General features: G+C 37.8%; 1 protein-coding gene across 1 annotated transcript in view; it reads right to left on the bottom strand.

Moving 5' to 3' along the window:
- Positions 1 to 20,365, bottom strand: part of fgd (faciogenital dysplasia) — a 140,116-nt gene that overhangs the window by 19,555 nt on the left and 100,196 nt on the right. Inside the window, exons 5-13 of the mRNA XM_057828697.1 lie at positions 19,540 to 19,629; positions 13,449 to 13,585; positions 11,084 to 11,240; positions 8,978 to 9,116; positions 7,027 to 7,085; positions 6,290 to 6,436; positions 6,117 to 6,209; positions 5,955 to 6,034; positions 2,108 to 2,138 (exon numbers count right to left, since the gene is read on the bottom strand). Of these exons, the coding sequence (XP_057684680.1) occupies positions 2,108 to 2,138; positions 5,955 to 6,034; positions 6,117 to 6,209; positions 6,290 to 6,436; positions 7,027 to 7,085; positions 8,978 to 9,116; positions 11,084 to 11,240; positions 13,449 to 13,585; positions 19,540 to 19,629 (933 nt within the window). The remainder of the gene's footprint in view (positions 1 to 2,107; positions 2,139 to 5,954; positions 6,035 to 6,116; positions 6,210 to 6,289; positions 6,437 to 7,026; positions 7,086 to 8,977; positions 9,117 to 11,083; positions 11,241 to 13,448; positions 13,586 to 19,539; positions 19,630 to 20,365) is intronic.

Raw genomic sequence — 20,365 nt, 5'->3', positions numbered from 1 at the left:
ACAGATTTATTTTGCATTAATCATTTAGCCTATCAATTAATTAGGTTCATATTGGCGAGAAAAGTAGCCCTGATCCCTGTTCCTCCAACCTGTTTGATCTTATTAATGTCCCATCCCCAGCAAAAAGTGTATATGCAGGTTATGCTGTTATATCGTCCCTACCAATACTGAAACCAAACCTACGCCCTTGCAATGAGATCAACCACAAGCTACCCGTATCAAAACAAGAACTATTTTAGAGTATGTTCAACTGTCTCTAGGCTAAAAGAACACCTCCTCTTCAAGCCTGCAAAACTCATAATCGGCTTTTCGCTGCTGTAATGAGCTAAATGAGCCATAATAGAGGGGCTTTAGTGAATAATATAATTCCCCAACACAATGTTGGTGGGCAGGAAATCTTTTCTAATTGCATGCGCTAATTCATCTGGACTACCAAAAGGGACAGACCGCCAATTTCCCGACATAATCCTTCACCCCCTCCTCCCGCATAGAGATTGTGCAACTTCATTCATCATATTGTTACTTTGCTTGGTTACACCAAAAACTCTTTAGTCAGTGTCCCGTAAAGGGTTTCTACCGAAACAACACCATTCAAGCACTACAGTCCCAGACAAAAGTCTTGTCGCTTATTTTGTAGAAACAATTGCTAATAACCTGACTTTTAATTATTTGATTGGTTTCAGAAATGGCTCATATGAAAGCTAAAACCCTCCCAAATGATGCTGAATGTACAAAAAATATATTTGTTTCACTGAAAAAAAAAGATTATTTAATGAAGACATAAAGGTCAAATTTTGGCAAGACAAAAGTTTTGTCGCCTACAGAAAGTAGTGTGAAAATTGAACAAAAATGTACTTCAAATACAAAAATATGTTACATAACATAAGCCAATTAAGTAGTGGTGCTGTGAGATCCAAATTTAATATTTTGTATGACTTCCAAGGGCTTGAAGGACTGCATTCATGGGGTTTGGCAAGGATTTATACAATTTATTGATGAAGTCATCAGCAACATCAAAGAAAGCAGTCTTGCATGCCTCCCAGAGTTCATCAACATTCTTGGGTTTCGTCTTCCATGCTTCCTCTTTCATCCTGTTCATGTCTGGTGACTGGGCTGGCCACTGTTTTGTGGTAAAAGGTGGATTTTTCAGATGAATCTTCCACTGAATTACACCACAGTCGCCACAAATATTGCAAGAGACCTATTGGAGCCCGCATGAATCCGAGATTCACTCAGAAAACAGCGAAGTTTGGTGGTGGCAAAATCATGGTCTGGGGTTACATCTAGTATGGGGGTGTGCGAGAGATCTGCAGGGTGGAAGGCAACATAAATAGTCTGAAGTATCAACAAATCTTAGGTGCCTCTTACATTCCTAACCATAAAAAGGGACAAATTCTGCAGCAGGATGGTGCTCCATCGCATACTTCAATCTGTACCTCAAAGTTACTCAAGGCAAAGAAGATCAAGATCCTCCAGGACTGGCCAGCCCAGTCACCAGACATGAACAGGATGAAAGAGGAAGCATGGAAGACAAAACCCAAGAATGTTGATGAACTCTGGGAGGCATGCAAGACTGTTTTCTTTGATGTTCCTGATGACTTCATCAATAAATTGTATGAATCTTTGCCGAACCCCAAGGATGCAGTCCTTCAAGCCCATGGAAGTCATACAAAATATTCAATTTGGATCTCACAGCACCACCATTTAATTCGCTTATGTTGTGTATGTCACCTATGTAACATATTTTTGTATTTGAAGTACATTTTTGTTCAATTTTCACACTACTTTCTGTAGGCGACAAAACTTTTGTCTTGCCAAAATTTGACCTTTATGTCTTCATTAAATGATAAATCTTTTTTCAGTGAAAAAAAAATATTTTTGTACATTCAAAATCATTTGGGAGGGTCTTAGCTTTCATATGAGCCATTTCTGAAACCAATTGAATAATTAAAAGTCAGGTTATTAGCAATTGTTTCTACAAAATGGATAAGCGACAAGACTTTTGTCAGTTACTGTATTATGTAAACTCGTTTTTGCGGGGGTATCTTCATAGGTATGTATGATATAAAATGTGCGTTGCTCGACCATAAAAGCATGTTATCCTTACCTGAATCCAATCTTCCTTCTCCTCTGATGTCCTATGAGAAAAAAACAAACATACAATTAAAGTGTTGTACAATATACTGATTATTTTGCTTTCTGTATGTAACGTACTCATTGGACTAGATGGCGCTACACCCCCACCACCCTGCAGTTTACACACTAGCATGTGCCGGTATGATATTCTGACAGTATGATACCTTAAGCCAAAATATCACGGTATTGCAATTACGGCTCTAAAATGTGTTACTTTGAGATATCTCGTTTAAAAAAACACATTTTTTTCTCATTGAACAGGATTTATATTTTTCAAAACATATTAGCAAATTGGATCATTAGTATAATGTTAAGTTAAAATAAAAAACAAAACAAAACATTTCTTCTCAATTTCTTCTCATTTTAGACAGCATGGTTTTAAACAGGCCAAAATGTATGTTTTTATCTTTATTTTTTTTACCTTCCATCACATCCTCGCCTCGCATACTATTTTCATGGCATAAAGTGTGACGAAAATGTTGGTTTTATGTAACCGCAGTGCACGTTACACGTAGGTCTGTTGTAATTCCCTATACCACTTAAGAGTCAACCTTCCACTGCGCAAACCAGTTTCTCCTCCCATCAGATAGAGGACTAGCAGTTGAAAGAATTAGAATTAAACCTGTAAATTGGAGACTAACCAATCCAAAACCTGGTCGAAAACACCACTTTGCCCCAATTGGCATGGTCCAAAAATAGGGCCCTGCATGTCTCAACCTTCACCGAACCCCTTCAATGTGTCAATGTTTACACTTGGTACTGATGGGTATTTATTTTATGGGGTTGCACTTTGCACTTTACCAACTTAGCTGTATGAGCTGGATGGATGCTCCAAACAAAGTTTCGTTGTGCTTTTTTGTTGCAATGACAATAAATATTCTGAATCTGAATCTTAGATTGACTCACCGAACCCCTGGGGTTCGATCGAACCCAGGTTAAGAACCACTGTGCTAGATGATCAAGAGCCGCTTCAAAAATGAACTAGTTTTACATTGAGCAAGTAGTAACCTTGGCATATTATCACCTACAACACTGAAACTAAGGGAACACATCAACATCTTTCCTACTGTTTTAACCTCTTAAATGTTATTGATTATATTAACACATTGGCTGCCATTGACGGCAATTCACGTCCAATCCATTTTAACTGGTAGCGGCTGGCAACGATTGTACTAGGCCTGCAACTAACGATTATTTTCCAAATTGATTAATCGGACGATTACCGTATTGGCCCGAATATAAGACGGTGTTTTTTGCATCGAAATAAGACTGAAAAAGTGGGGGTCGTCTTATATTCGCGGTCTAGACGTTATACCCATTCACGACGCTAGAAGGCGCCAGATATCATTGAAGCGATGTTCTCTCATGACAGATCTGAGTTACTCTTAAGTTTAACCAGTTTGCATTATTTTATTGCAATGTTTTTCCTTATTCAGATTTGTTTCAAGACTACAGTTACAGTTATATGGAGTCACAGGAGTGCCAAAATTAAAAATTAATAAATAAATGAATAAATAAATAAATGAATGAACAAATAAATATAAAGAGAAATAAATATATAAATAAATAAACGAATAGGTAAATAAATTAAATAAATAAAAATATAACGGTATACTTTGTCATTGACATTTACTTTTGGTCATTAACAACCACAAACGGAAAGAACAATGAGAATATTTTTCATTGACTTTTACTTTCTGTCATTGAACACCACAAACGGAAAAAACAATGACAATTGTAGTTTTTGCCTTTGCCTTTTCTGTTTGGCTTTTACATTGTCATTGTCATTTGTCGATCGCCTTTCCTCTTCGGGAATGTAAATGGCAAATGCGCAGAGAAACGCTCTGTCAATCAAATGACGTTGGGCGGGGCTTTCCAACCAGGAATAGTAGTCAATAACTGATTATTCCTCGTTTACCTGAAGGAAAATGACGTCGGTTATCGAGTTGCACGTGCGGTTTTTATGGATATGGAAGGAAAGTCAATTTCACAATTGTTAAGAGAAGCAGCTGACATGCTGGATGGGTCGCCTCAGCCAACTACCCCGTCACCAAGACAGTCACATTTAATGCAGCCGCCACCAAGACGATCAAATTTAATGCCACTGCCAACAGAAACGCAGCAGCCAACAGACCCCGTTGAGGTTCCAAAGCGATACTTTTTACGTGATAGATTCAACGATAGAAATACATTTTTCTAGACCGGTAAAAAAATATTTTATAAAATATATTATTCAACACACATGCCAGACCATTCAAAGAACAATTATTTTCTATGTCCGAATCTTCGCGTTTATAATCATGACGACATTGGAGGAAGTGGCGTAGTGCAGTCACACAAAACAGCCGCGGTCGCGCTTGGGTAGGCATACGGCGCATGTGCGGAAAGTTAAACCAGGAATAATCAGTTATCGACTACTATTCCTGGTTGGAAAGCCCCTCCCAACATCATTTGATTGACAGACTGTTTCTCTGCGCATTTACCATTTATATTCCCAAAGAAGAAAGGCGATCGACAAAACAATGACAATGTGAAAGCCAAACAGAAAAGGCAAAGGCAAAAAATACAGTTGTCATTGTTTTTTCCGTTTGTGGTGTTCAATGACAGAAAGTAAAAGTCAATGAAAAATATTGTCATTGTTTTTTCCGTTTGTGGTTGTTAATGACCAAAAGTAAATGTCAATGACAAAGTATACCATTATATTTTTATTTATTTATATATTTATTTCTCTTTATATTTATTTATTCGTTCATTTATTTACCTATTTATTTATTTATTTATTTATTTCTCTTTATTTATTCATTCATTTTTTATTTTGGCACTCGTGTGTCTCCATACAGTTAGATTTCACTTTGATGGTTAATGCAGTTATTGCAATTTTGTGGTTTATTTACATTTCAAACACCTGAATCCATTCATTTACGAATGTGGCTGCTCTTTAGTTTACATATTTAAATGTTCAGATATTAAGATTTGAATGAGGCAAAATGACATGCTTTTTCTCCCAAATATATTGTTACAATCATTTGTTTCAGATGTACTGTAATTATTTTCTGTATAAAAATTAATTTGGTGTTCAAAAAGTCTTTTTCCAAACTTGAGTCTTGAAAAAGAGAGGGTCGTCTTATAATCAGGGCCGTCTTATATTCGGGCCAATACGGTAATTAAACAATCGATTAATCGGATAAATGTCACTTTTTTCAATTACCTTCACAATTTATTTTGAAGTCGTTATAGCCATGTTGTAAGTACCAATGAAGACAAAATGGATGACTATTTTAATCAAAAATAATATTTTATTCCATCTGTCTGACTTAACTGTAGTCTAAAACTATCGATTATCAAATTTTTTGGCAACTAATTTATTAATCGGTTTTAACCGATTTAGTCGTTTAGTTGTTGCTGCCTTATTAAAAAGCTAGTTTAGACAGTTAGATGTCCAAAAATTGCCAAAAATGTGAATTGTTGTTTTCCAAAGTAATAGCAGATTTTTGTTCATGTCCTATTTGACTGAACAAAAATAGAATGAAAAAATCTGATAATATTTACAACTGAGAAATTATATGTACTGTATGTTATAATTCCAAGACTTTAGAGAAGTTTAAGGTAAAGCAGGTCCTAAATGATTAATTGGTTACCAAAATAGTTGTGGATTAATTTGCTAATCGAATATGTCGATTAATCGATTAATTGTTGCACCTCTAAATTGTATGATCGCTGACAGCTGCTACCAGCAAAATGTATTGGACGTCTAGAGCCCCCAATTCCAGTGAATGAGACATGAAAACCTTCTATGGTGCCAATTGAGGTGTTCTTACCTGGCTTGAAGTTCAAGTGACCGCTGTTTGCCAATAATGGCAAATGTGTGGGGAAGGTTCTGCTTCACGTTCTCCTGCACCTAGTGAAACAAAGAAGCAAAATCGTTTGTATTCTCCAAAAGGAATTCCGAGGGAAAACAAATAAAAACTACAAAAATGTACCTCCATGCCAGCAATGTCAATTCTCTCTCTGACACTGAACTTCTGCCCCATTAGTCTGAGTTTAGGTACACAGTAGAGCACCATGTTGTTAAACTGAATGACAGAAGAGAAATATTCATATTGGACCTCTCAATTTTTGAACAACCAATGTGTCTGATGGAACTTCCTCTCACCAAATAGAGGTATCGGTCTTGTGCTGTTCCATTTTTGGCTGACATCTTCTTGATATGTCCTTCCTTGATCAACTCATTAGCTGGGTTCACAATGTCCTCTTCCCCTCCAAGCCTCTCATAAACCTCAAGCAGTTTGTGCATCTTCTCCTGGAAAATAATCATGAAGAGAAACATGAATAAGAAACACACCACTAGAGGGCACCGTTTTATTAGAACAGTCATGTATGCCCAACTGGCCAGGAAAACTGCTGGTATAATATGACTTTATTGATCATTTGGCCACATTTAGAGGTTTCAGGGAAGTAAGAAATACAAGTCAGACTGAGGTAAGTGATGCAAAGTATGAGTGTTAGAGAAAGCTGATCAGACATCCGCAAACTGTGAAACCTGAGGCAGGAAACAGCAACTTCCTGTCTGAATATATGCAATGCGTTCACTCCCTCAGACTGACACTTGTGCAACATTTCAGCATCAGATTAGTGTTCTCGACATAGAGGTTAACTCATCGGCTGCCATTTCTGGCTCTAAAAGTCCAATTCATTTCGACTAGGAGGTCGGCAGCAATCGTTTATTCACCACAGCCCTCCCAGTTAAAATGGATTGGATGTCTGGCGCCTCTGACATGAGCATTCCCAGCCAGTCGTCGAGTTTAAATGGATTGTGTCTGTCGTCGTGAATGGGAGACAATGAGTTAATGAGCTGCTGACAAGTATTAGACAGATTTGATCAAATCTCACCATTTTCTTGATCGCTGCATTGGAGTGATTAGCTGCTGTCGATATTAACTCCAATGCCTCTGTAAGGAAAGCAAATATGCAAGCATGAAATCTACAACTACAATGTTATTACAAGGAGATACCGTATGTACAGTGGGGCAAATAAGTATTTAGGCAAACACTAATTGTGCTAGTTTTCCCACTTGAAAATATTAAAGAGGCCTGTAATTGTCAACATGGGTAAACCTCAACCACGAGAGACAGAATGTGGGAAAAAAAAAAAAAAAAACACAATGTTTGATTTTTAAAGAATTTATTTGCAAATCATGGTGGAAAATAAGTATTTGGTCAATACCAAACGTTCATCTCAATATTTTGTTATGTACCTTTTGTTGTCAATAACGGAGGCCAAAGGTTTTCTGTAACTCTTCACAAGCTTTTCACACACTGTTGCTGGTATTTTGGCCCATTCCTCCACGCAGATCTCCTCAAGAGCAGTGAGGTTTTGGGGCGATCGTTGGGCAACACTGACTTTCAACTCCCTCCACAGATTTTCTATGGGGTTGAGATCTGGAGACTGGCTAGGCCACTCCAGCACCTTGAAATGCTTCTTACGAAGCCACTCCTTTGTTGCTCTGGCTGTGTGTTTGGGATCATTGTCATGCTGAAAGACCCAGCCACGTTTCATCTTCAATGCACTTGCTGATGGAAGGAGATTTTCACTCAGAATCTCTTGATAAATGGCCCCATTCATTCTTTCCTTTACACAGATCAGTCGTCCTGGTCCCTTTGCAGAAAAACAGCCCCAAAGCATGATGTTTCCACCCCCATGCTTCACAGTGGGTATGGTGTTCTTCGGATGCAATTCAGTATTCTTTCTCCTCCAAACACGAGAACCTAAGTTTCTACCAAAAAGTTCTGTTTTGGTTTCATCTGACCATAACACATTCTCCCAGTCCTCTTCTGGATCATCCAAATGCTCTCTAGCGAACCGCAGACAGGTCTGGACGTGTACTTTCTTCAGCAGGGGGACACGTCTGGCAGTGCAGGATTTGAGTCCCTGGCGCCGCATTGTGTTACTGATAATAGCCTGTGTTACTGTGGTCCCAGCTCTCTGTAGGTCATTCACTAGGTCCCCCCGTGTGGTTCTGGGATTTTTTCTCACAGTTCTTGTAATCATTTTGAAGCCACGGGGTGAGATCTTGCATGGAGCCCAAGATCGAGGGAGATTATCAGTGGTCTTGTATGTCTTCCATTTCCTAATACTTGCTCCCAGAGTTGATTTCTTTACACCAAGCGTTTTACCTATTGCAGATTCAGTCTTCCCAGCCTGGTGTAGGTCTACAATTTTGTCTCTGGTGTCCTTTGACAGCTCTTTGGTCTTGGCCATAGTGGAGTTTGGAGTGTGACTGTCAGGTGTCTTTTATACCGATAATGAGTTGAAACAGGTGCCATCAATACAGGTAACGAGTGGGGCCTCGTTAGACCTCATTAGAAGCCAGACAGCCAGAAATCTTGCTTGTTTGTAGGTGACCAAATACTTATTTTCCACTCTAATTTGGAAATAAATTCTTTAAAAATCAAACAATGATTTGCTGTTTTTTTTCCCACATTCCGTCTCTCATGGTTGAGTTTTACCCATGTTGACAATTACAGGCCTCTCTAATCTTTTCAAGTAGGAGAACTTGCACAATTGGTGGTTGACTAAATACTTATTTGCCCCACTGTACATGATATGAAAACAAGTTGCAATTACAAGCAGCACCGATGTGATAATCTACTGCAGAATGTGAAGAGCGTGAGTGAAACTCTGTAAACTAAACAAAAGGTTGAACTCAAGGCTTTGTAAACATAAAGTATGATATGACCTTTACAGACCCAGACAGCAACGCCCATACTCATAGGTCCACACATAACATTGTGAAAGTGACTCACGACAGACAAAAGGTATTGCGTGAAAGGTCGGTCTCACTTTCTGTATCCTTTCGGTCAAGCGCATCATCGGGAAGCTTCCTCAGGTAGTCTTTAAGCAGGAGCTCGTAGCGAGGAATTCTCTGGACCGGTTCTAGCATGTGGTGCTGCAACGTCAAGTTGCCGCACACATCCTGTTTCTGTTTAAGCATTAGGAAAAAAAAATATTTAGAACTTAACACAAACTAAACACAGTAACTACTATATGTTCAGATCCAAAAGTGTACAACTGTACACATGTAACAACAACATGTAAGAGTCCCACATGAGCAGTGTTGTTTTCGTCAATAATGACGATAACAAAAATATTTCGTCGACGAACAATTTTTTCATGACAATGACAAGCTAAAAATATGTATTCGGAGCAGGGGTGAAAATGAGCCTGAACGAGGCGGAACGGCGTACCGGGATGAACTTTTCAGGCGGAACGCCGTAACGGCATTCGGTGCTTTGATCCCAAAAATATAACGGCAACTGTCAAAACCCTATGTTTGAAAAAAAAAAAATCTGCCACGCTGCCACACACGCATCTCCAATAAGAACAATCTACTAACGTCAGATTTACATACACAAGTGTTAACAACAAGCATAATAAAGACCTTGTGTAGCGTCATCAGTTTCCACCGATATTTATTATTCATTTATTTACTCTCCTTGGTTCTTCCCAGCATCTCTCTGTATCTGACAAGTAGGAGTTAGTTCAGGCCTAAAAAATCCAGCCCAACCCGGCACGGCCTGGCCCGGCCCGCGGGTTCAACCCGGTCTGATCAATTAACGTGCTTTGCAGGCCCGAACCCGAAAAAATAACCCGAAATTTTATGTTTTATTTGCTAGGACTCAGGAGAAGGAGGAGATGCGGGGATGCGAAGCGTGGTTGCGTTTTGTGTGATGACATATGTGACGATGCCTGTCCATAAAGATAACAAATTAAAGCCTGTTTTTTGTAACGAATTCTCCATTTAAACAATAAACATTTACATCTTTTATATTTGTGTGTCTATTCTATCGTGCTAATAGTGGATTTGAAATTTATTTGAATCTCTTCAAGTTGACAGAAAAAAAACGCAAGTTTTCTCAATGTTTAAATAGTCTATTTTTATGATCATTATAAATGCATTTACACAACGAAATAATGCTGGAAAAGTTTGTTAAATACACTTCTTGTATGAGAGCAAAGCGTCATATTTGTTTACATTCAGCAAAGCCGACACAGGTTTCTGTATAGCATCTTCAACAATCAATTTGAAGCCTTTCCATGCCCCACTCTCCTTTTTTATATTCCTTAGTTTAACATCCATATATCGTTTTAGTATACATATATAAATATATATTTATTTTAAAAAAATAATTCGGGGTCGGATCAGGTTGGGTTCGGGCTCAAGATCTATCCTCTACAAAAAAAAAGCTTTTTGAATTAAAGGTGCAATGCTACGGAAAAAATTGATACGGTAAAATAAAAGTGAGGACCGAAATCGGAACGAGCGCATCGCTACTGTAACAAGAGGAACTATTGTTATTTGGGTTTGAGTTTCCCGAGGGACAGATATAGTTGACGGACACAGGAAGTCTGTGTTGTGTTACATTTGTTATGGTCCGAGTTGCCGAGTTGCAATAAACGTTGACTCAAATGAGTTCAAGAAACTAAATTCTGTGCTTAATGAAGAGTGAAAAGGCAGAATTTAACACAGATGAAATCATTCGACCAATCAGAGTGAAGTATTTCCGAAACAAAATGGTGACGTTATGTACCGTAATGGTCGGCAACAGATCGCTGCATACGTTTTCTTCAACACAACATGGCCTTGTCAATTAAGAAAAACGGTCTTTATATATATATATTTCTGTCTCCATCCTTGTACCCGTGTATAATGCGCACCATGATTTTACAAGTTGATTTTGGGGGGAAAAAGTGTGCGTTATATTCGGGAAATTACGGTAATAAGTATTTTCGTCCACAAGACTAAAACTAAGACAAAAATGAAAAGGGCTGCAAAAAAAAAAAAAAACACTGCTCATGACGTGTCCAGGAGCTTTAACTAATAACTGTGGGCATTAACTCAACTCATGACTGCGTTTCTTTGATGGAGCGATGTAATAATACACCTACCTGTACATTTTGAACGACGCTCTTGAACTGTGAAGACCGTTGCGTCCATGTGTTGACCAAGTCCATTGCTCGGTCAAAGTTTTTCACATACTCTCCATACATCTTCATGAAAGGTGCCAGTTTCTGAAGGATGTCCCCAATACGTGGGTTGGAGTTCCTGCAGCATAAATAATTTAAAAATCTTTTTCCTTTTCTATACCACTTGAGCACCACATTTTCTATATTCCTTACTCACCATTAGGGGTGTGACAAAATATCTAAATAGTGATATATCGTGATACTTTGTATCCCGAAAGGTTATGGATATGCTCCTACCAAGAATCGAGATATCGTTTTAAAAACGTGTCAATGTTTAGAAAAAAATAAAATAAAGGGGAACTAACAAGTTGATACCGAAATCTTCCACCATAATAGTGTCTCAGTTAACTCTAAGGCTGCCATTGACGGTGCTCGACGCCCAATCCCTTTAGACTGGGAACGTTCATTCATTCAAAACCAGAGCATTCACAGTCATTCGGTCCGATTTTCGGGGCATTTACACTTGCGATTCATTTTAGGGCATTCACAGGTCATTTCCTGTTGAATTTGAGTCACTGCCTATAGACCCCAATCACGTGACGTCACAATTCCGCCCCCCTGACTGGTGCCGCCATATTGTCCGTCAGCTCATCGTGTTTACATATTACCGCTACGTACATTCCTCCTATTACTGCGTGTTTTTTCTGCTTGTCTAAGGAATCACCGCCTAGTAAACGAACCCAAAAACCTTCCTGACAATCGTTAACATTGATTAATCAAAATGGTGAAGGCATGTGTGGCGGTTGGTTGCAGTAACAGAGAAGATAAACGGTCATTTTAGTAGTTGCTGTGTGCCCATTGTTAAAAGGGCAAATCTCGAAAGCAGCACGGTTTGTTTATCTCGGTCCATGATGCGTTTGTGTCGGCAGCTGTTAGACAGCGGCGAAAACATCAAAATGATGCCAACACGATCGCAGACATCATCAGACGGAGACTATGAAGCTCGTCACCACGGTCGCGCAGCAAGGAGGTGAGCGCAACAATAGGTGTTGTGCCGAAAAATAGCCGCCCTGTGTGAAATGTCCCCCCTGACGGGAGCGCCCACACGGAAACGACTTTCTTGTACCGTGAATATGTATTATTTTACTCTGCTTGAACAAATAAATGTCATACCTGTGTGATTGTCTTTGGGATATGGTCGTGAAAACCTGTAGACTAATACATTTCTGTTCAAAGATGGTTACGTGGCCCAGTCCACGATTTGTTACTAAAATACAGTACTAATATTTTGTGTAATTTAATTATTTAAAACTGATCTTACAGTCGTAAATCCATTACTGTAATGAGCCCATGAAAACATTTGATGTTTTCACGTCAATAAAGCGTTATAAATAAGCGCTCCCGTCAGGGGGGACATTTCACGCGGGGCAGCTATTTTTCGGCACACACCGGCCCATTGTCGATCAAGTTTCATCTTACAATCGTGACAACGGTGACGCTCAGCCGACCAAATGTCGGTTTATATTCGGGCCGGTGCTAATTTTGGGTCCCCGACTCCTCATCGTGACATAAACTGGAGTATGATTGGAAATTTTGTGGTCTCAGGACGAGCTCTGACGCACGGGACGGGACCGGACGGGAGAAAACATCGGTTTGGGCATCAAATATGGATCTGGCAACTGGATTGACCGAAGCTTTTCCAAATAACGGCTTTCATGCAACTCATCCAATGAGTTTACAGCATCTGAAAGCACCGGGGCTTCCATAATTTGCAAGTGAATCCACCTTTAGAAACTACGATCAATGACAATACGGACACACAATGACGGACAATATGGCGGCACAATACAGCGATCACGTGATTGTGTGACTTTGGGGTCTATTCATTTAGGTGATTACCAGGTGACTTCCTGTTCTGAAACTCAAAATAAACAGGAAGTGACTCATAAAATACCCCAAAATCTACAGGAAGTAACTGAAAATAGCAGGTAAATGATCTTAAATGGCCCAAAATTACCTCATTGCCTGGCATTGGCTGCCACTGACAGCCATAGATGTTCAATCAGTTTGAACTGGGAGGGATGGCAGCGAATGAACGAATGTTCATTCGCTGCCACCCTCCCAGTTCAAATGGATTGGACGTCTACTAGTGGTAAACTCATTCCAATTCACAACAGAAGCTTGTTTTTCTGTTTATTAGTTGTTTGTAAAATATCCTAGAATTATTTCCATAGCAATGTATCGATAATCGTTTTATCGCCATATCGTCAGATCATCGTTATCGTTAGCTTTGTATCGCAAATCGTATCGTTTCGTGAGGTACCAAGACGTTCCCACTCCTACTCACCATTCTTCGGTGATTCGTGTCTTGAGCTCTGGAAGCAGGAACTTGTCATGGAAGCAGTAGATGGAGGAAATGTTGGAAAAGATTCCTGTAATGACATCCTGAGGGATTCCAGCTTCTGTGAGCTTAGTGCAAAACACCTACAGTGAAAACATACAACAAATTTAAATGTTAAAACTGTCATACTTCAAGAGGAAAGGGGTTAACAACAACTTTTGCTAAGCTCTGTGTATAAAATGTCTGCTGACCTTTTACTTACAAAACATTACAATGCACTTTTCTGAAAGAAGGAAGGAATAGAGGCAAAAGGTTATTGCATAAAGATGTTTGGCTGCATAAATCTGATTCATGGTTTGATAGTATTTACCAGCAAGCTAACATGACAACTCACAATAGTGAAAATTAACCATACTGGCAATTTCCCATGAATTTTGTCAACAAAACAGATTTTTTTACAGTATTAAAAAAATTGGTAGGCTGACTTAAAAGACATTTACTTCTTATCATTTACATGTATTAACATGTCATACTAAAGCAAATGACTCATAGTTTCTATGTGAATAATATGTGAACAAGCCAGTGTCATACAAAACAATGATTCTGCTTCTATTTACTTTGGCAATCTAAAATCCGAAATATTAACAAGCCATGATTAAAAATATATATATCATCAGACATTTGTCATGTCAGTGTTTTGAAATTGTAGCTGGACGAGCCAAAGTTAACATAAAGCTCGGTTTTGGAATTTGTCAGTGGTAATTAATTTGATGCAGAACCGTTGATAACTGTAGCCAGAGGCAAAGTCATGGATAGGCTCAAACATTTCCATGGAAACCAATCAATGTCACATGATCGTGGCGTGACAAAAACAAGAGCCGGGACATTCTCACGTGAAGTGAGAACAAGCACTCAAAAAATGAAACACTGTATTTATGCAAGAAACATATTTCAAGTTAAGTTATGTAGTTAAATGAAAAATGCCTAAATGATTTAAGTAAGACTTAATAAACTACATGGACAAGCTAAGCAATTCATGTTAAAACCTTTTACATGTAAAATGTGTAACCACCATTTGTTTTCTTACAATAGGAGTGATAATTTTAAATATTCATTGTGATGTTGTTAATATTCTGGATGTGTGGGCACCCTAGTGCAGAAAATGGGCCTAACTGGCAATTGTACCCTATTGTTGCGCTCATGAGAAGTAACAGAGGGGCTTTGCCTCCTTTAAGTAAGCACAAAAGTCAGGCTCACTATTATGCGTTTTTTTCAACCGAACACACTCCAGCTATTTACAGACAACACTACTTACCGTCTTGGTGTCACTTCACCCACAAGCCTTCGCCCTGTTTTGTTTTCTGACACGTGTGGCTCATTAACTCTGCTAGTACATTTAAACTCTGCTAGGGGTGTCTGTGTTCATCTAACTTAATTGACAAAGTGCCAAGAGTGATCTTAACACTGCTAGTGTTAAAACAATGCCCAAATCCACACCAATCAACTCAAAAATAATTTACACCACAAAATCAACTCCACAGATTTTGCCGTGTACGGCAACCTCAGAAAGACAAAAGTCTTACAATTTGTGCAATTACGTTACATATATATTAGGGCTGTCAAAATTATTGCGTTAACGAGCAGTAATTATTTTTTTTTAATTAATCCCCTTAAAATATTTGACGCAATTAACGCACAAATGCCCCGCTCAAACATATTAAAAGGACAGCAAAGTGAAAGGTGTACTTGTTGTGTTTTTCGGAGTTTTGCCGCCCTCTGCTGGCGCTCAGGTGCGACTGATTTTATAGGCTTTAGCACCCATGAGCATTGTGTAAGTAATTATTGACATCAACAATGGCGGGCTACTAGTTTATTTTTTGATTGAAAATTTTACAAATTTTATTAAAACGAAAACATCAAGAGGGGTTTTAATATAAAATTTCTATAACTTGTACAAGTTATTATCTTTTATTTATTTTCTATACATTTTTATAAATATTTATGTATTTTATTTATTTATATATTTATATATTTTATTTATTATTTTTATTTATCTTTTAAGAACTACAAGTCTTTCTATCCATGGATCGCTTTAACAGAATGTTAATAATGGTAATGCCATCTTGTTGATTTATTGTTATAATAAAGAAATACAGTACTTATGTACCGTATGTTGAATGTATATATCCATCTCGGTCTTATCTTTCCATTCCAACAATAATTTACAGAAAAATATGGCATATTTTATAGATGGTTTGAATTGCGATTAATTACGATTAATTAATTTTTGAGCTGTAATTAACTCGATTAAAAATTTTAAACGTTTGACACCCCTACTATATATTACGCAATGCTTTTCGTAAGTGTTTTAATTGACTCACTCACACGATAAATACAACAGTGGGTTCAGTAATTTGCAAAAACAATAAGCTAATATGTATGTACAATGAAAAACACCTATTTAAAATTTTATTTTACTTTATTTAAACACATTACATATATTTTAAGCAATGCTTTTTCATAACTGTTTTAATTGACTCTCTTAGATAATTATTACAACAATGGATTCAGTAATGTGTAAAACATAGACTTGAATGATATTGACGGGACTCAGGGCGCGGGGCCGATTAATAAGGGGCCTGCATTGTTGACGTAGCCGTCAAAGCTGACCGAGTGGAATCACAGACAAAAAGCTTTTTTCATGTAACTTCTTGTGAATAAATGCTTAAATCCCTGAATTCTTTATAGATATGGACGTAAAACAGTCTCGATTCTTTGTTAAAAGCAAAAAAAAAAACAAAAAAAAAAAACGTGCAGTTAGCATTTATTTTACATAAATATGTCAAAGATGTTAGTCTGTGAGTTAACGTGGCGGGAGCCTTACAACAAAGAGCTTTTTACATTGAAAATTATTGAGAACAAATGCTTCCCCAAATTCTTTATAGATATGAACGTAAAACAGTCTCGATTCTTTGCTAAAAGAGTAACAAACCGGGCAGTTAGCATTTATTTTACGTAAATATGTCGAAGAATGATGTAAATCGGTTACACAATGCGGCAGTAGCCTTACAACAAAGCTTTTTACATAGAAAATTCTTGTGAAAAAACTAAAAATATAATAATTACCTTAAATCCTCTAAAAAAAAATCATTTTTAAGACAATCCTTTCTGTTTGTATGCGGTATAGCTTTCGTGCTTTTTCAACCTAAATCCGGCGTTGGATCGCTGCATGTGTTGCTGCATAAATGAGGCGGATTGTGGGATGGCTCCCTACTTGAAGGCGTAGCGCAGTGAAGGTGGAATCTGACCACTCAATATCATTAGAAAGTCAATGTGTAAAAACACAAAGCTAATGTGTATATAGACCCTACTCACCTACGTCACAAAATGACGTGTCGCTGTATCCGGCCGCCATATTGTACCTATTTTTTAGACCTATTCTCATTGTTTTCAATTAGTCGTGCAAGTTATAGAGCAATTCATGGAAGCCCCGGTGTTATCTGATGCTGTAAACTCATTGGATGCGTTGCATAAAAGGCGTTACGTGGAAAAGCTTTAGTTTATCCATTCGCCAGATCCGTATTTGATGCCTAAATCGATGTTTTTCGACCCGCTGTCTTCGCCATCTTTGCCTGACCCTGATATTTACAACTATCTTGTCCACACAAAATCAGCCTATTCTCACGAAAGTTTGAAAAACTTTAAGAGCTTGGAGGCTTATAAATGCTATGTTGCTGGTTGGGTGAAACAGGTCCTCGTACACGAAAATTCGGCAGGAATCTTGTGCTCGGAAGGTGAGTTACGAAATTTTCAATTCAAAATCTTTTGTTCTTGCTAACATCCACTGTCAAGTCAAATGTATTTCATGTCATTTGTCAATGGAGCTAGGGCTTTTAATGTTTATATGGTTTAGCGATAGCACTCTCACTACATACATATATAATATGTAATAAATATGAAGTGCGATAGCACTACTCCAGATTGTCCCTAGTTGAATTTATTTTTTGGCTTTTGACCTCAATAGTGAAATTGTAAATTAATTGTATGACAACTGTCTGATTATCCCCTTATAATTATATATTTTCAGGTAGTTCATTCACAACGTCTGAGTGTATGTTGTCAGCGATTAGCCTAGCAATGATCTTAATTGTGGTTGTCAGCCCCAAACCCTCTAAATATATATTAAATGCATCTTACCAGATATAAAATGACTACTACATAATCTGTGGTAGTCGTTTGGAGCCCAGTTTTCTCGTCGAATTGCAGCAGTCAATCTCGGTCTCCTCTCCGGGTCTCTCGGAATACGGTAAAACTTCAAGTCTCTCCGTCTATCTTCTCTGTTTTTGCAACCAACCGCCACACACGACTTCACCATTTTGATTATTAATGTTAACGAGCAGAAAAACACGCCATAATAGGAGGAATTTACGAAGCGCTAATGCATTAACATGACGAGTATACGGACAACATGGCGCGGAGGCGTGGCTGTGACGTCACGTGAGTAGGGTCTATACATTGAAAAACACCTATTTAAACGTTAAAATCACGTTACGTACAGTATATATTAAGAAATGCTTATTCATAAGTTTTAATTGACTTTCTTACGTGATAAATACAACAATGGATTCAGCAATGTGTAAAAATACTAATGTGTATATACAATGAAAAACACATGTTTAAAAGTTAATGTAGTGCATGTGCAATTTTTTTAGTACAGTTGGAAAAAAAAAAAATAAAAGAAGAAAACACATTTTACTGCAAATGTTTGTTCCTAGATGACCATGATGTAATCCATACGACAACTCTTATGCATTCTGTTATGTGTGGGAATAAATCTGGTCAGGAGTTAATGAACTTTTTGGAACCCTTTTAACTAGTGGCGTCAAAGGATTAAAATTTTTAATGGAGTTAATCACAGCTTAAAAATTAATCAATCGTAAGTAACTGCAATTCAAACCATCTACAAAATATGCCATATTTTCTCTAAATTATTGTTGGAATGAAAAGATAAGACACAAGACGGATATATAAATTTAACATACTGTACTTAATTACTGTATTTGTTTATTATAACAATAAATCAACAAGATGGCATTAACTTTGTTAACATTCTGTTAAAGCGATCCATGGATAAAAAGACTTGTAGTTCTTAAAAGATAAATGTTAGTACAAGTTATAGAAATTTTATATTAAAACCCCTCTTAATGTTTTCGTTTTAATAAAATGTGTAATATTTTCAATCAAAAAACAAACTAATAGCTCGTCATTGTTGATGTCAATAATTACACAATGCGTATTGTGCTGAAACCCTTACAATCAGTCGCACCCAAGCGCCAGCAGAGGGCGACAAAACACCAAAAAACACAAGTATCAAGTGGACATGACACTGTGCTGTCATTTTAATCTGTTTGAGCGGGGCATGTCCATTAAATGCGTCAAATATTTTAACGTGATCAATTCGAAAAATTAATTACCGCCAGTTCACGCGATAATTTTGACAGCCCTACTATAAAAGCATCATGTTTTTCAAAACTAGTCTCCTACAAGAAAACAAAACATAAAATATTACCAACAAATAAAAACAGTAAACTGTGTTCTGCACACAAAGAGAGTCATACCCTCTCATCTGTCTGTACTGCCAGTAGGCACCGTCTTAGACTGATTTAATGACCTTCCTAATTATAAAACCCTACTTAGACTTAAGAGACACACACCTTTAATCCGTCATTAATCCTAGGATTTGCAAACATATATACTTGGATTGCACATCTGCAGTACGAGCACATGTCCCAGTTTGTGAATCCCCAGAGGTGTCACTCTGCTTGGATTTGAGGTATCTATGCGGTAGGTCACGTGGATGTAACACAAACTGAATCAATGTCTCGCACAACCATGTCTACACAAATTACTTCAGTCCACAGAGGAACGCTGTTGTCCCTTGGATCACAGCGCACTTTTTTAATCCGGCTCAGTCCTGATCTCAATCGTGAAAATCGCTGGCACACTCAGGATATTGAATTTTTAATCAGAGGCGCACAAAACAGACCACCACGCTAGTGAAATCCCAAACCGGGATAATTTTTCTTCCATAGGTTACCTGGTCGAGGAGGTTGAGCCTCTTGACGTAGGCCTCTTCAGTGTGGAGAAGTTCTTTGGCAATGTTGAACAACCTCTGCGCCTCTGAGCACTGATGGGGACCACACATACAGCACAAACAAAAGGGTGTCAATAGAGGCAACAAAAGGGATGAAATGAAAGGAAGCCTTCAACTACACAATTTACTCAAAATATCTATGAAAAACAAAAGCAATGATCACACTAGGCTACACAATTTTTACTGTTTTAGATCTGACAGTCATTTTTAGAGATGGACCGATATATCGGCCGGCCGATATACCGGGCAGATATTTGGAAATTTAACGTATATCGGTATGTCCCTTTTATAAAATACGACTTGCCGATATGAAAAAATCTACTTAAAACTAGAGATAGGGACTCGGGATCGCGTCATTTTTCAGAGGATGGGAATCGGGTGAAAAAGATCGGGTTTTAATGAGAAAAAAAAAAAAAAAATATATATATATATATATATGTATATATGTTTTTCTGCTTAATACTTTTACAACCTCACTCTCCCTCCTGCTGCTTTTCTTTGTCAGCAGTGCATTGTGAGTTTTGCTTATTAAAGTTAACGATGATTGACATACGTTGAAGCTTTGATTTTGCCAGAGAAGCTTGGCAGCGCTACCTTCAAAGACACCGAATGTGTCAATCATCGTTTAGCCTGTAAAACACTAGTTTGCTGTGGCAACTCATTGTGTGTGTGTAGGACGCTGTTCTCAGCAGTGAGCGGATTTGAGTGAACTCACTCAATTTAACAATTAATAAAGACAATCATTTTTCTACATTATTCTTGTTTGAAA

This window comes from Corythoichthys intestinalis, chromosome 2, assembly GCF_030265065.1.
Source record: "Corythoichthys intestinalis isolate RoL2023-P3 chromosome 2, ASM3026506v1, whole genome shotgun sequence".
NCBI lineage: Eukaryota > Metazoa > Chordata > Actinopteri > Syngnathiformes > Syngnathidae > Corythoichthys > Corythoichthys intestinalis.
Note: the sequence above shows the minus strand (reverse complement) of the source record. Positions and strands in the feature narration are given on the sequence as shown.